The sequence below is a fragment of the Vanellus vanellus genome, assembly GCF_965231255.1.
Source record: "Vanellus vanellus genome assembly, chromosome: 1".
NCBI lineage: Eukaryota > Metazoa > Chordata > Aves > Charadriiformes > Charadriidae > Vanellus > Vanellus vanellus.
The window spans coordinates 60,557,538-60,573,052 of record NC_138905.1 but is presented as its reverse complement, the minus strand read 5'-3'; the positions used below and the strand labels follow the sequence as shown (position 1 = coordinate 60,573,052).

The 15,515-nt window shown below is 43.0% G+C and overlaps 1 protein-coding gene across 1 annotated transcript; it reads left to right on the top strand.

Moving 5' to 3' along the window:
* Nucleotides 1-3,395: 3,395 nt before the first annotated feature.
* Nucleotides 3,396-3,962, top strand: ASCL4 (achaete-scute family bHLH transcription factor 4; the record flags this gene model as incomplete). Its single annotated transcript, XM_082495274.1, has 1 exon — nt 3,396-3,962. One exon carries the CDS (start codon nt 3,396-3,398, stop codon nt 3,960-3,962), a length of 567 nt encoding a protein of 188 aa, XP_082351400.1.
* Between the last annotated feature and the right edge of the window lie 11,553 nt (nt 3,963-15,515).

Here is a 15,515-nt window from a genome sequence, read left to right as displayed (position 1 = left end):
AGTGCATATAGTGAAGTAAAAGGAAGGAGAGAAGGGAACCCATTCGAATGCCACAGGCAATGGGGTATGTAAGGAATGTCCCAGCGTCCCCATTTAAGCATTGTATTTAAAAAAAAAAACACAACAAAGCAAAACATACGATACCAATAGAAGCAGCACAACTTCCAGGATCTCAGAGACTGAATGTCCTCTTGCAACAGTTTTGAAGCAGTACTTTTTTGCCAATGTAGAGCAGCAAATAACACCTGATTTGTACTACCTGTACAGCAAACCAGGCCATCTGCTTTGAATCAGCATGGAAGATATTGCATTCTGGAGTCAAAGCATCATCTGGGCAAAGGTGTGAAGAGGAGTTAATTGAAGAAACAGTGTAAGAAAAAAAATAAAGGCTTTTCTTTGAAGAGGGACGTTATCTATGTAGTCTTAACCTACTCTTAAAATTAAAGAATGTCTATTAGCCTTACCCTTTGGTGGGCTAGTCCTGCTACTTTCACTGAGTCTGCGTGTGCAGACAGGTTGGGAAGAGCCTGCTTTGTGTGGAGGTCACACAAAGTGTGTGGAGAACACGTGTATGAGAACGATGCATTGCTTTAATCCTGCTCACGCTCTCAACAGGGACCTTCAGCAAGACGTGTGATGCATCAGCCTTGGGCTGGCTCCCTGTCCAGGGGCAAATCCCTTTCCAAGCAAGTGACGTTTGATTGTCAACAAGATATGATGTTCAACAAAGGACTGTGGCATTTTTTCTTATTTCTTTTGCACAGAAACAAAATCAGATTGCAGAGTCCATTTGATATGAGATCAGCTTCAATCATTCAGATTAACAAATACCATTTACCTGTTATTTTTCTTCGCATATTTCTCTAAAGGCTTAACAATGTGGATTTTTCTGTGGGAAGAGCAGATGTCTGTTCAGCACAGGTGCACTTCTGACACTCTGGGAAGTGCCGGTGACCTGCATTTACAGTAAACATAGGAAAGGGGTCTGGTAGCAGGGAATAGTGCATTTGCATGACAGAACTGAAACGTAACCCTGCCTTTTGAACATGGCTAAACTTCTGGCAAGGTCATGGAGAACTGTGAAACGATCTGGCACCTGAGACTCCTGAGAGACATGCTTCCATTTCATTACAGGACTACTGCCAGAGAGCAGCATTTTAAATCTAATCATGACACAAATCAGATGTCCTTTTCCTGCTTCAGGTGTTTGCTTAGAGGCCAACATCCTCTTTATTTTAAGAAAACTTTAAGTCCTGGTCTGCCTTAGTGCTACAGTGAATGAGCTGTTTTCATTTAAGCGTTCATTTATGAAAAGGTTTCTACTGGACAACAGAGTTTATAGTGCAAGTGATATTGAAAAGCCCATGCTGTTCAACCATTTCCAAAGATATTTTTTTTTTAAAGGCAGAAAGGCTCTCTTGATTATTTGATCTGAAATTAATTGTACATACCATGGGACGTTCCCCAGTAATTCTTGCCTCACACTCATACCTTCCAGCTGAGCTATGGTACATATTTTAGAAAGACATTTAGCTGTGACTGGAAAAGATCTCAACCCCTCATGAAATGCATTAGCTAACTCTTAGGTAATGCTACAAAACCTTCAGCTTCAAACATCAGCTATTGCTAGGCAATATTAGTGATGGAGGCAAAAGTAGATGGATAGTTGCTCTGGCTTTTGAGCCATTTTGGTGCTGATCCTGCCCCTGGCATAAATCAGAACCCGGGATTGTTCTCACTCATGTCTGTCTGGAATGGTCTGCCTGTACGTTCATCATGCTTTGAAGATTACCATTGTTTTTCGAAGCTGCAGAACAGGCCAGCAAAGATACAAAGGCTGACTTGAAAATGCACCCTGATGTCATTGCTGCTGGTTTCTGACTCAGCAGAGACATAGATGTGTTTCTCAGAGTGGAGGATGTTGTTTCAGTTACTCACGCTTCTGAGGCAGTTTCTCATGAAAGACTGAACAGGGCGGAAACTTTCACTTTGAGCGAAAGAACAGTTGTAATAGAGCCTACATGCCTGTACCTTTTCATGTCCTTCCCACAGCTCTCCTAGACCAAATGTCAACTCCCCAAACTGACGGTCGCAACAAAAGGAAATTCAGTTAACTGTGGAGATGTGTTTTCAGAAAAAAATGTAACTATGAAGCTCTTGAACAACAACATTGGAAAAGTCAAAGACCCTCCAGCAGCTGCAGAAGAAGGCCCTAACACAACAGGATATCTCAGAAGAAAAGCACGGATGAGGACATTATGCCCTTATACTGCCAAAAGTTCTTGGGTTTTGATCACCTCTGCTCCTTGGCAAGCTGCAGGCAAACTGGAGGATGCAGCACAGATCCGGCACAGTCAAGAGGGATTTGCAGCTCCCCAATTAAAGCAGTGTGGAGGGTCCATCGGGTAAGCCAATATCTATGTAAACACCTAGTAATAGCTACACAGGGGGGCGATCAGGGCATCACCTTTGTATTTGTTTATCTGAGGCAGGTGCTCATAGTGATGACCAGATCATTCATGCAATGAGCAGAAACACACAAAATGTTGAAGATTTTTTGAAAATGCTCATGTTCAATTTGTGAAACTCACACTTCTTGAAAAAGCCTCTCTTTGGGCAAAGATAGCAGTTTCCCCCTTATGCTTGCACGTATGCATTCTTGATCTGACATGACTTGCAACCACAAGAGAGCACTCTTTCCTTTGAAGATTTCTCAGCTTCCCCAGAAAGCTAGAGACATGCCATATAAGTTTTGCAAACTGCTTGTGAGCTGTTTCAGTTAGACCAGAGCAGCCGAAACAACAAAGCTTGCAGTTGTCTTTTGGATTTCATTGTGAAAAGCCTTTGGGTAGTTTTCAGATGACAGAAGATCCTTGGTTCCTGAAAGGGAGGAGTTCTGCCAAAACTTTGAAGATCCCTGTAAACTTTGCAAATTACCCATCTTTTGGAGACAATTATATCAAACGATATCGTGGATTACAATACATGTTTAGAGCCTGGAAGATTATTTATGTTTGGCATTAACTCTTATGGTCATAATTTCAAGAGGGGAGAAAAGGAATACACAGGAACCCTCTTATTATCTTTTGAAATATGAAGATCAGAGGAAAAGAAGGGTTTAAAGACGAGTGATGGTCCTCAAAACCTGTCTGTAAATTAGCTGGCATCCTACATCTATAAAAACAACAAGGCTTAGAGCTGATTTCCAGGCACAGAGTGGACTTCATGAGTTGTTAGCAGTGCTTGGAGATCTGAGTTTTTATACACTGCAAGAGGAAATTGCAGCCTGTGGGGCAGAGTACCTCTACAAATGTTTCCTTCTTGCTTGGACTGATACAAGATTTGGAAGCCAAATTCAGGAACTGACATCTCACTGGTGAGAAAAAAAAAGAAGCATGGACAGCAGTAAAGATGATGATGGACTGTTCAACAGGATTGCATTTTCAGGAGCTATGTCCCTGGCTAACAGCCATGTGCATCCTCACGGCGTCCCCCTGAGAGAGCCCTTTGGCGTTCCCTTCCATCTGGACCCGTCTTACTGGGAGCAAGCCTACGGCAGGCATGCAGGTCGCATCTCCTACATCCCATTCCCTGGCTACGTGGGCGTCTATGACTATTCCTTTGAGCCTGCCTTCATTCGAAAGAGGAACGAGAGGGAAAGACAACGGGTGCGCTGTGTGAACGAGGGCTACACGCGCCTGAGAGAGCACCTGCCCAAGGAATTTGCTGACAAGCGCCTCAGCAAAGTGGAGACCCTGAGAGCTGCAATAAGCTACATCAAACACCTGCAGAGCTTGCTGGACTGCCATCCCTTAGGGTCTAACAGTAAGGAAACACTCTCTGCCAAGGAGCTCCCAGAAGCTCCGAGTCCTGGTCCCCCACGGGAGTGCAACAGTGATGGAGAGTCTAAAACCTCTTCAGCTTCATCCCCCTACAGTGAATTTGAGGAGATGGGCAGCTAGGTAATGGCCTCTCTGGAAACAGAAAGCTTCAAGTTCGGCTGAAAACCAAATCTAAACCCCTGGGGATTTTTCTGCAGATGAAAATGAATACCAGGAAAAGGAAAAACATCTAGGAAAAAATAAAAAAGGTATTTCAGTCCCTCAAAGGACTTTAAGTGTTGTCTGTACAAAACCTAATGATGATTTGTAAGCAAACAAGTGTCTCTCAGGTTGCCTCAGCTGTGTTACTGACCTTCCTTTGGATTGTTAAAACTGAAGCAATGTTTGCATTCTACTTTTCATTCAGATTTTATTCTTTTTGGCTATTTTCTTTTGCCTTTCACTCGATGAGAGAGCAAAACCAGATATATCCATTTCAGGAAATCCTCCTCTGCTTTCTCCTGCTTCCTCCTGTAAGTTTTATTGTCTGTTTTGCCTGACTGCTAACGTGAGATGCACTGGGTTGCAAACACTTGGACTGGGAAAGGTAAGATTTAAATAAAATATCTTTCCCCAAATTTTTTAGAAAACTCACAGAAATACTTCTATTTCTGAAAAGACAATTTTAAAAATATAAAAAAGGCTGTATTTGGGAATGAATTTCTTTTACAGCATCATCCAAAGTGAAAGAAGCAACTCATACATTGGACACTGGCTATTTGGTGATGATTCGAGGGATAATTTTCAGGAAAAGAAAATCTGACACTTTCATTCTAATCAATGCTAGGAAGACTTCTGTAAAACTGCACCTTCAAAAGCAAAGCTCCAGTTGTGATACTGAAAAAAAGTGTTGCCAGCCTTTTTTGTTCTTTTCTGAAAGTAGAGTTTGTGGACAAAATAGTCTTGATTGTGTCTTTTTAGCAGGTCAGAGATTATATGCTTAGAAATATGTTCCTGTAGTGGTTAGATACTGGTGTGGACAAAAAGGGTAACATTAAATATATCAATTTACATCTGCATGAAAATGTAGGTATTTCTGCTTTTGTTTAGAATATTGTATTACTTTTTCAAAGAATACACCTTTTAAAATTGATATCAAAATCTATGGAATACCTTTAATTTGGACCACGTTTATTTAAAATAAGAATTTGTCTCCAAATTGCTCTAAAATCTTCCTTTCTCCAAGGCCAGATTTAAATAACATTTAGCTATGTGCTTAAATCCCATTCTGAATATAGGGTAACCTCCTTCTTACCCATACACTTTCCACAGACCTTTCAAACTTTTGCTTTTTTGGCCTCATGTTGGTGAAATGGTTTTGTATCTTTTTGTCTTTTGTTCGTGTCATGCTGACTGAACACCTGAAAAAATACTCGTGTATAAATAAGAACAAATACTGATCAAATACCTCAAAACGTGTCCATAAATTTCATTTAAATAAAAAATTGAATTAATCCTGGCTGTGGGTTTTTTCACTTTCAGTTGACAACGAATGGGACAGCACTGTTTGCAGGAGTGATGAATTCTCAGGAATGAATGAAGAAAATGGATAGGAAGTAAATATGAACTGCTACCCATGAAGCTAACTTTTTAATCTGGATTTTTAAATCGAAATAAGGAGCAATTTTGTGCTGTGGGCATCTAATCAAAGTTATTTGGTATAAAAGTACTCTCCTGATTTCTAACAAACTACTTTGAACGTTTGTACACTTTTAGCTATTGGGTGCCTGCCTTCAAGTACTTGCAGTCTGAGTCTGGGTCTAAGTATTGCTGGAGCTCTGAGCCCAATTGTTTTTTTTTCTTAATTTACAGCTAATAACCTTGAAAAAGCAAACACATTTAGGCAAATCACACACAGCTGAGAAATGGAAAAATCCTAAAGGAGTTGTCCAAACCACTTGCTGCAAATCACTCACTCAGCCTGACAGTATTGAAGCAGCACTATTAAAAATGTCAATGACAGTCACAGGCTTCATTCTTTATTCTTTAATTGGTAGCCAGCTTCCTTTTCTAACGACTCTTTTGTTTTTCTAAGAAGGGCTGTTACTTTTGCAGGGTCTGTTTCCCAAACTCAAAAGGTAGAGGTCTAGTCACCTGGACAGTTCTCTCTACAGATCCAGAGCTGAAGCACTCATTTTTGAGTGCATAAGTGTTTATATTTTTTATCCAAAAAAAAGGAGAAGGGCAAGGTAGTGGTCTGAATGTCTGATTTAGTTCCATTACCGTTTTGGCTTTTTTTCATCCCTTTGCGGTCTCTGACAAGAGATTCAACCTCTCTCTCTGCCTCAGTTTTGAGATTTCTGGAAATATAGTAGTGCTGCTGGTAACTCTGTCAGTAAGCCTGAGTTGCATTTCTCCCTCAAAGCAGAGATTAAATCTTTGTTATCTGTGAAAAACATACACTTCCTCAGAGTACCTGAGACAAATTCTGTGAAACATATAGTTGTTTGTAAAGCATTCTGAAGACGAAAAGCAGTTACTATACATATAATCACAATAAATAGCCAAATCAAACCGAACCACTAAAAATAAAAATGACCAGAATGACTATTACTTCCCGGGCAGGAGGCATCAGCTAATGACCCAAATAATAAATTTTTTGGTCAGGTGGTTATCACAGAGATATAGCCAGGAGCCATAATCCTCTGGTTTCCAAATCCCAGAGAGATGGTGCAGCATGTCACCTTCTCCATGATCAACTAGGTAGGCTGGCTGGAGAAGTGGACTAAGTCATGGCTCTGCCCCCTTTCAGCTTCATCTCACGTGGGATGTTCCTCAACGGGAGCCTAACCAAACGGAGAGCATCAGCCCCTACACCTGTGCTTGGCCACCACTGCTGTAGGGTCTCTTTCTGTGTGAGACGCAGGCTGATCTGCTGCACATCCTGATGAGACTGGTTTATTTGTTGCATACCCTTAATGCTCTGCAGTCAGAACCAAACCTGCATTTTGTGAAATAATGTTCTGGAAAAGACCTCTGACCTCAAGTCAAGGAGATTGCTTAAAAGTCTACATTTCAATAAAACTTTAGCTACATTTTTTTAGATTATAAATCTTTAACAGCTCTAGAGATGTCCTTAAAATACCTCCCAATTCAACCTCAATGCTGAAGATGCAAAAGCCAGAATGTCACATGTAACTTGATTTAATTTTAAAGGAAAATTATCTTCAGGATGAAAAGGAAATTCTTTCTGTGGGAAAAATCTGCCACAGGTGGAACCACTGTCCTTAGGAAAGTTGTACATTTTTATTTCTCACAGTTCCTGTTGTCATGCAAACCTCTTGCACACTTTTAGCACAAGGAAGTAGAAAACAGCTCAGGATTTCCCAAATATGGATCAGTGCTTCCTACAGGCATCAACAAAGGTTTCAAGTGAATGCTACATTTCAAAAGCTTTCTTAAGCTGTTTCTGTCTAGACAAAGGTTTTCTTCAAAGCTTCTAAAGTGTGTCATTATCAGACTTTGAAAGCAGACAATGATCCAACTTGTCACCCTGAGAATTAAAGTTTTAATAAAAATGTTGACCAGAAGGATTCTCTCCATGTGGCACAATTACTATTTACAAGAAAGACGAACACTGATATCCCTAGGCAACCATGCTGCAGCTTTATCAAACTCCTGCACACCAAATGCAGACACTTTAATCTTTGTATCAAATGTGAAAAAAACATACATCTGAAGTCTTCCGTCTTCTGCCATTAAATTACAAATCCATTTGCTCCTTGATATTATCAGCATTTTAAAGATGTGTAATCCTGGCCATGGGATTGCTTTTAATCCTCTAATAGCTATTTAGCTGATTTCTTTGTAAAAGCCCATCCACACTCCTTTCATGTTATATTACCCAGTGTCAATAACATGGCCAAAGAAAACCAGAAGGCACTATAGAAAATACACGTTCAGAGAATAAAGCAATCAGGGCCAATTTATCTCACTGGGGTAAATGAACAGGGAACGTCCACACAAAAATAAAGAATCTTTGAAAACATTTGTCACCAGCATATTTGGCAAGAAGGCAAAACAAGATCCAAAACATTTTGAAGAGAGACTTTCAAGTGGTACCAACAGGAAAGCCCTCCTGAAAGTAGCTGAGATCAATCACAAAAGCTGAGCAAGTTCTTGGTAAGTCTTTCCAAAGCAAAGTCTAAGCAAATATAACTTCAGCAGATACACATTGCGAGTAACCCTCATCATATAGATAAATGGCTACAGAGTAATAGATAAATTTGTTCTAGACAAATGGGGAGCAGCAAAATGGTAAGACTGCAGCTATACCCAGCTCTTATGCAAGCCTGTCCAGCTGTAGTTCTGGAAGCCCTGTAAATACAAGATGAGCAACACCCTCCATCAACCTCAAGGTGTGCTTGTGGGTAAAAATGTCCTATAAATGCTCACATATTTTTACACCTTTTTTCTAACTCGCTGTGAATATGTCCACTGACAGAGCAATGGAAAAGTTCTCCAAGTTGCCCTTGCTGGGACGACAAACTAGAGGAGCAAAGTTGTTTTTAAAGGTAGATGTCTCTCTCCATGTATCAGTGGATTTTCATACAGTCAATGGTAAATCAAATACAGAGAGGGGTCAGTCTAGAATGCCGGTGAAATGAGCACAGACTGCCAAGAACACTTGTTTGGCATTTACAGCAGTCTGACAAGGTGGCACTGCTCAGTAGATGCCCCAGAACTGGTTGAAAATGTTATGACTCAGCTACCCTGAGCCAAGACCCTGGAAATTCAACAGGAACCAGCACGTTCATTTAGTGTGCTGTGGAAGAGACTGGTAGTACTTTTCAGGAGTGAAAAGGCCACCTTTTTTTTTTTGTCATCAGAGTATCCTTCCTCCCCCCCATCCACATTGCGAGATTATTCCTCTGACCCTGAGGTCTGATCAGCATAGCAGGCACGGCTGGCTGGTGGTCCAGGGCCCCAACACCCAGCTGTGCTTGGGTGGCAGTGGTTCTGGAGAGGCAGATGACAGCAGGCTGAAAGAAAGGCTGTTAGTTCACTCTGGGAAGGAGATGGGGAGTGAGATGGGAGCTACTGCTCTCTAGGAGTGGGATTCAACAGGTCCTGGTTTAGCATTCACACTTCAGTAGCCTTGACCTCTTGTATCACTCAAAAAATTCTCATTTAAAAAGCCAAGTCAAAAAGCAGGCCTGGAGTTGCCAAAAAGACAGGGGAGTTTACCACAAGGGCTTTAAAGGAGCAAGTATGTCACTGAAGTCAAATAAACTTTTCTCACTGGATAAAGCCCTGTGTGAAAGTCACCTGGTGTCACGCTTGTGCTTGGATTTTACCCTGGTTAGAACTTGTCCCTCTGTGGCCTGAGCACGCAGCATGCACGCAGGGTACAACCAGCACCATGGCAGCTACTTGAGTATACGAAGGGTGTGGATAGTTGCCTCTCCCAGGCCTGGTCTGAGGGTGAAAATAAAGATTCGAAGCTCTAGCCTGGCAGTGAGGTACAGCCTTGGAAGAAAATACCTTTGCCCAGTTGCAAACTAAGTTGAAAAATAAAGCAAACAACGACTAAAACCCAACTCAGAAATGGATAGTATGGGTATGTGCAGAGGCTGGGTTTATTGGATACACTTCAGAGGAAAAGAACAAGAAAAGGTCGGTTTCCCTTTATTTGTCACAGCTTACACAAGAACCATTTTTCCCTAAGAAACACAGTAGCTGCATGCCTACAAGCTGGAAAGGTCAGGGTACCCACGATTCGGACCTGAAGCAGAGCTCTGCTGCTGTGCTTTTCCTGGGGAGGTCAGGAGCTTCGTACAGTCTCACATCTTGCAAATCCAAGACAAAGCCTATTAGCAGGTTTTTTGTCTGCTTTCCAATGGAAAGAAAACTTAGACTATGCTCAGTGTGTGAGACGTCCTGTCTCCAAAAGCTTCTGAACCTCCAACTGATTTTCAGCCAACCCCCATGGGAAGAGTCTCAAAATGCAAATAAAATTTATCTTTTTTTCTTTCTTTTTTTTTTTTTTTTTTCAAAATAGGGGTTGGGCAGAGGTGGAGAGCCCATCTTAGGGCTTACAGCTCTGGGCGATGAGCTGTGGTGCTCCATGCTGGGTCAGATTCCTGTGCCACTCAACTGCTGGAGGCCACAGGCCCTGGGGCAGACACAGAAAATAGGCAGCACACCTGCTCTGTAGCCATCTCCAGTCATAACTTGGTGTATTCATGTGAACTGAGGGGGTTTGTCAAGGTAAAAACAGCCATCTGTGAAGCTGGGTGACTGAAGACTCTACCACCAAAACTGTGGGTTACAGGGGTGGGGAGCAGCCAGCAAGCCTATATGTCACTCTAAGTTCCATCACTCTTTTTGAAAAGCTTTGAAGCCAGGCTTGTGGGACTCACTCTCATTTGGGAACGATCCTGCATTTGCTGAAGCACCAAGAGTCAAGTCTATGTCACTGTAGACCTCAGGTTTTATTGATTATGTGTTTGCAGGTGTAAAAAATAAAAAGATATATTGGTATGGATGATGTTTTTTAGCCAGGCTAAAAGAAGCTTAGGAGCCCATACATGTATCTGCCAGTTTCCCCCTGGAAAATTTTGGAGAACCCTCAGCTCATTTCAGATATGACTGGAGATAGAGGTCTCAAAGACACGAAATTCCTACATGGTCCATGAACTCTAGTGGAATCGGAGTAGAAAGACATACCAGATTAGTCCTTACAAAGGGGAAAGCTAACACTGAATTGTCTTTTCGGTTTAACCCGCTTGATGGTCAGCAAGCCCATGGGCACCAGCCAACCATCAGTAGGCACATGTGCTTTGTGCTAGTATAACATGCCGCCTCTTGCCTGTTACACTGGGGCTAGGGGGTGAAAATATGAGTATTTTGAGGGGGTTTGGGATTTGGGAGGGCAAAGCTGAATGAATGGACTGTGAGAGGATGAATGATTGAAAATGTGGGGAAGGTAGTGGGCAGCGAAGCCTGGGAATGTATAACACAAATCCAAGCCAAGCTGCATTTGCTGTGCTGCTCACAAAGCACCTTGCATGTCCCCATTTTATTTTGATGCAGTGTGGTTCTGGGCATATAGAGCAGATTTTTGTGTTCCAGGGCTGTCAGCCGTCGGCATTGACTTGTAACCAATCTCTTCCATCTGCACCGAGATCACAAGGAGAACAAGTAGTTACAAATAAATGGAATTTTCATGTCTTTTTATGTATTTGCTTTACTGCCAGCATTATGCTATATTAGGCTGCTCTCTAGATGTAACTTTTTAAATCTAAGAAGGATGGAAGAAGTCCCAGGCTCAGCTGCAGAGGGTTTATCCCAGGGGAACACTCATGCGGAGGTGATGTGTGCATCCCCGCACCCAGAGGCTTTAAAGCTCACTGGTGCTTAATGAATGAAACTGATAACAAACTCTGTAATATATAAATTAAATAAGCCAGATGTACAAACACAGGAGTGTGTGTTGTGATGTTTGTGCATGCGTAAAGGAGGAAGGATGGCAGAAGGGAGAGAGAAAAGAGTGGTTATGAAGTGTGGCACACTGCTTGATATCAAACCTGCTGCCTGGCTAAAACACGGGAAATAGGAACAAATTAGATATGCCACCTTTGGGAATGATTAATTCCTGAAAAAAAAAAAAAAGACTTAAAGATAATATATTTGCAGGCAAACCCTGCGGAGGTATAAAAAGACTGTGAGATTTTGCGTAGCAGAAATGCTAATGAAAGCAAGCAAAGCAGCGACTCTCATGGACCAGGACTTGGAGCCATAGACAGGGCTGGAGAGAGGCATGACTCCCTCCCTGGCCCCACCAACAGCCAATGTGGATGTTTTCCACCATTGAAAGTGCTTTCCTCCTTCCCCTGGCATACTTATCCCCCTCCACTGGGAGGGAGGAGTGCTTCTGCCCCCTCGCCCAAGGGTTGCCTTTGCATTTTTAGCCTGGGGGTGCCATGAGTTTAGAGAGGACTCAGCTTTGCCTCTTGAGGGTTTTCTCACTTCAGGCATCCCTCACAAGCTTGGTCATGATCAGCTGCATCTGCCGCCTCTGTCATGAGGCAAAAATGAGAGGTGGGGCAGGCCGGGGCTGAACTACAGGGTGGGCCTTAATCCTGATGAAGCAAAACAGAATAGTGGGGAGAGCAAGAGGAGTGCAGCACCGTAACGAGAGCTGGAACGAGGAGTCTGGAACACAGACAAAAGCCAAGCACAGGAGGTGTCTCTCTTAAATGAGTAGTTGCACCACTGGCACTGCTCTTCCTCCCTCCTCCTCCTCTGTCCCCGCCACTGGGAGTCAGGAGTGCTGCTGGAAACCATGGGGACATTGCGCTGGGCATCACAGGGGAAAGGGAGAGTGCTGGCTCTGTGAACGGGGATGAGGGGACAGGGGAAAAGTCTGTAGTGTGAATGTCCAACCCAACACCCAACACAGTAACATATCTGTTAGAAAGAGGAATCAGAGAGCTGTAGGCTTGGTCACGACAGAAAGCTTCACCAAAGTCAGGACTATAGGAAGGGCTGTTCCCTGCTGCTAGTGTTTTTCAGAGGGTGAATGTAGGTTTACATCACAGTCGTAATGTCCACTTTCTTTACATTTTGCCATTCTCCATCGATTCCTGTCGTTTTCCTCTCCTCCCTCCTGTCTGCCCCTTTAGCTTTGGCTATTACTATAGGGGCAAGAGTATAGGGGCATGTCCTGGCTGTGTAGTTTGTGTCCTTCTCATACAGCAGCTTGATTTTAGCATCCCTTCTTGCTGATCACACTACATGCGGCCCTTGATGAAGATGGATGTGCCTCGCAGCAGCTGGGTGGGAGGTGGGCAGGGCACTGCTTAATAAGCAAAATTTAAATTAAAAAAAAAAAGCCCAACCCCTTTCAGAAAAGAAGCAGCAACATGATTTTACCACCAGCCATTGTGCAAAAATGACTGAGACCACAGCATTTGCGTGACAGTGAATCTGTCTACCTGCACTACAGACACACCACGTTTATCTGCCTACTATCGCTTCTCATTCATCTTCTCTTGTTCATCATTGTAAATTACCTCCAAGCGTATTTCTTATCAAATTGCTGAGTGGTTGTGAGCAGGCTGTGCTCTAGCTGGGGAGTGGAGGGGATGATTACAGAGCTCAGCCCACCTGCTGTCAGGAGCCGAATGGTAAACCCAGATTTCTTCAGCCTTGGGTTTTCCCTCCATTTCAACAGCAGCGTGGCCCTCCTCTTGCCTCTGTGCTGGGAACATCAGGAGATCCTGCCCCGTCTCATTGGAAAATATCACCGGGCTGTCCCTGTACCCCTTTACCAGGAGCTGGTTGCAGCCGTGGCACTGCCGTGAGCTTGCTGGGCTGCTTGTCCGCTGTGTGAGTGGAAGTGCCAAAGTTCCCTGCACTCATAGATAAATCTGCCCTTGCACATTACCCAGCTCTGGTATTGCAGAGCTGGCACCTGCATATCTCCTATTCTATTCTATTCTATTCTATTCTATTCTATTCTATTCTATTCTATTCTATTCTATTCTATTCTATTCTATTCTGTTCCGTTCCGTTCCGTTCCGTTCCGTTCCACTGCATTCCCATAGATTACAGATATAGCGAGGGTGGCAGGGATGAAGAAATCCCTCTGTCAGTCTGTCATGCCAGTGATGCCACCAGCATCCTCCTTGCCATCAGCACCCTACTGCTGACTAATGCAAACCATTGCTGAAGCCTGGCAAAAAGCCATGAAAAGCCCTGCCCAGTTCAACTATCGCCTCCCTCAGCATCCCAGCCCATGCAATATGCTCCCAACACAGTTGGGTAATACTGCAGCCCCGGTTCAGAGGGGTGGTGCCCCATGCAAGCAGTGGTGGCACATCCCGAGGGCCCTGTTAGGACAGATCAAAACTGAGTGCCTACAACAAGTCGGCATGACATGCTGTAGAAATGCGAGTCATTTGCCTCTGTTTATGTGCAGCGTGCTCCATAGTTTTGCATTTTGCAGCGGTATGAAAGCTTCAAAAGTTCCATTTACGTTAACAAGCCCATAAAGCATAAGGTTATTAAATGATGTTTATAGTACCCTGTCTGATAAGCTCATTCAGTTACCAGCTGGTTTGCTTTTTACTAAAAGCGAGTTTCATAAGGGTGCCAAGTTGTAGCTGCATGTATTGGGGGAGCTTGTGTTGAAAGGACAAGAAAAACAGCGGCAATGCCATCACCACACAATGGCTGAATTACTCTGCAGTAGGGATGGTCAGTGTTTTCAGAGATGAATGAAATGCGTTGGCTTTGTGATTTAAAAAAAATGTTGTGTTTAAACATTTTAAAATTTATTTTTCATAATTTTTATTTTGCATGGGTTATTTTCTGCAAACATTACTGGAATTTTATTGAGGTTGTTGTCTTAAAGAGCACATTTCATATTTGCATCTTTGGTGAAAAAGTCACAGTTTAGGTCATTTCATCACTTAGCAATCACCACAAAACCTAATAAAGCTATTGCATACGTGCAATGATGGTTATCAGAAGCTATGACAGGACAGGAGATGGTCACACAGAGTGAGGATTAGGTGAGAGCAACACAGCCAGTGTGTCATCGCGTGGAGCAGGCGTTTGCAGAGAGCAGCTGGATCGGAATGGTTGGAAAAAAAGAGTTTAGGCTGAGTTAAAGGAGACACCTGTTGATGTTGGGAAAGGATCCCAAGGTGGCCCACATGGGCCTACTGGGAAGGTGGCAGTAAGAGCACATTCACAATCTCAGGGTGTTTTCTCCCAAGAAGTCTAAATTGGGGTCTTTCGCCAGACTTTCCATGGCTGAAGTACAGGCTAAGAAGACCACCTCTAGGAAAGTCAGGGTTGAGTTTTCTTCACAGTTCTTAATTGCAAGAGATAAAGTAAGAGTTCAGTAATCAAGTCCGGCATGCAAGTGTGGGCACAGATGTGCATGGGGCGAATGCCGCAGAGCACCTACTACAGCAGGTGCCAGGGTTTGGGGACTGGGGGCTTGGAGCATGGGGCAGGGCAGAGGGGCATCTGGTAGCAGTATCTGGTATAACCTGTCACTCAGGCATGACAATGGCATCAGCAACCTGTGGCCAGGAATCACCAGGATAATGTATTTTATTTTATACCTGAAATAAGTTTTACAGATAAGAAAATATTTATTCTGTAAATCACTCTGAAGGCTGTTTTCAGTTCAAAAGTATACAGCTGAAAATACTGTAAAAATGTATTTGTATTGAACCAAGCCTGCAAAATGGAGGCAGCTTTGATTTTTTTTCCCTGAAAGCATTCCCCTCTTTTCAGCTAGCCCTGACTTTTAATACTGAGAATAAAGTCCACAAGCTTATGCTCAAATATTGACAGTGACTTGATTGCGATGATTAGGGAAGTGACTTGGCAGATCTGAAGGTTTAAGGCATTCCCAGCATGAAAAGTGTGAATGGAAATCCATTGGACTTGGAATTTACTTGGAGAGGTTTAAGGAAAGGCAGTTTGTAAGGGTAGAGTAAAAAAGCTCAAAAGCTTTGGAGAGTCAGTGAGATCCCTGGAAGATCAAAGGCTATTTTTTTTCTGAGACTCCTTGGGATGGAGCTCTTTGGAGAATAGGTTTTATAGAGAAATTTCCTGTACCGCGTCGTTTCAGCCATGCTATATATATAAAAATATTACAACACAGATGCT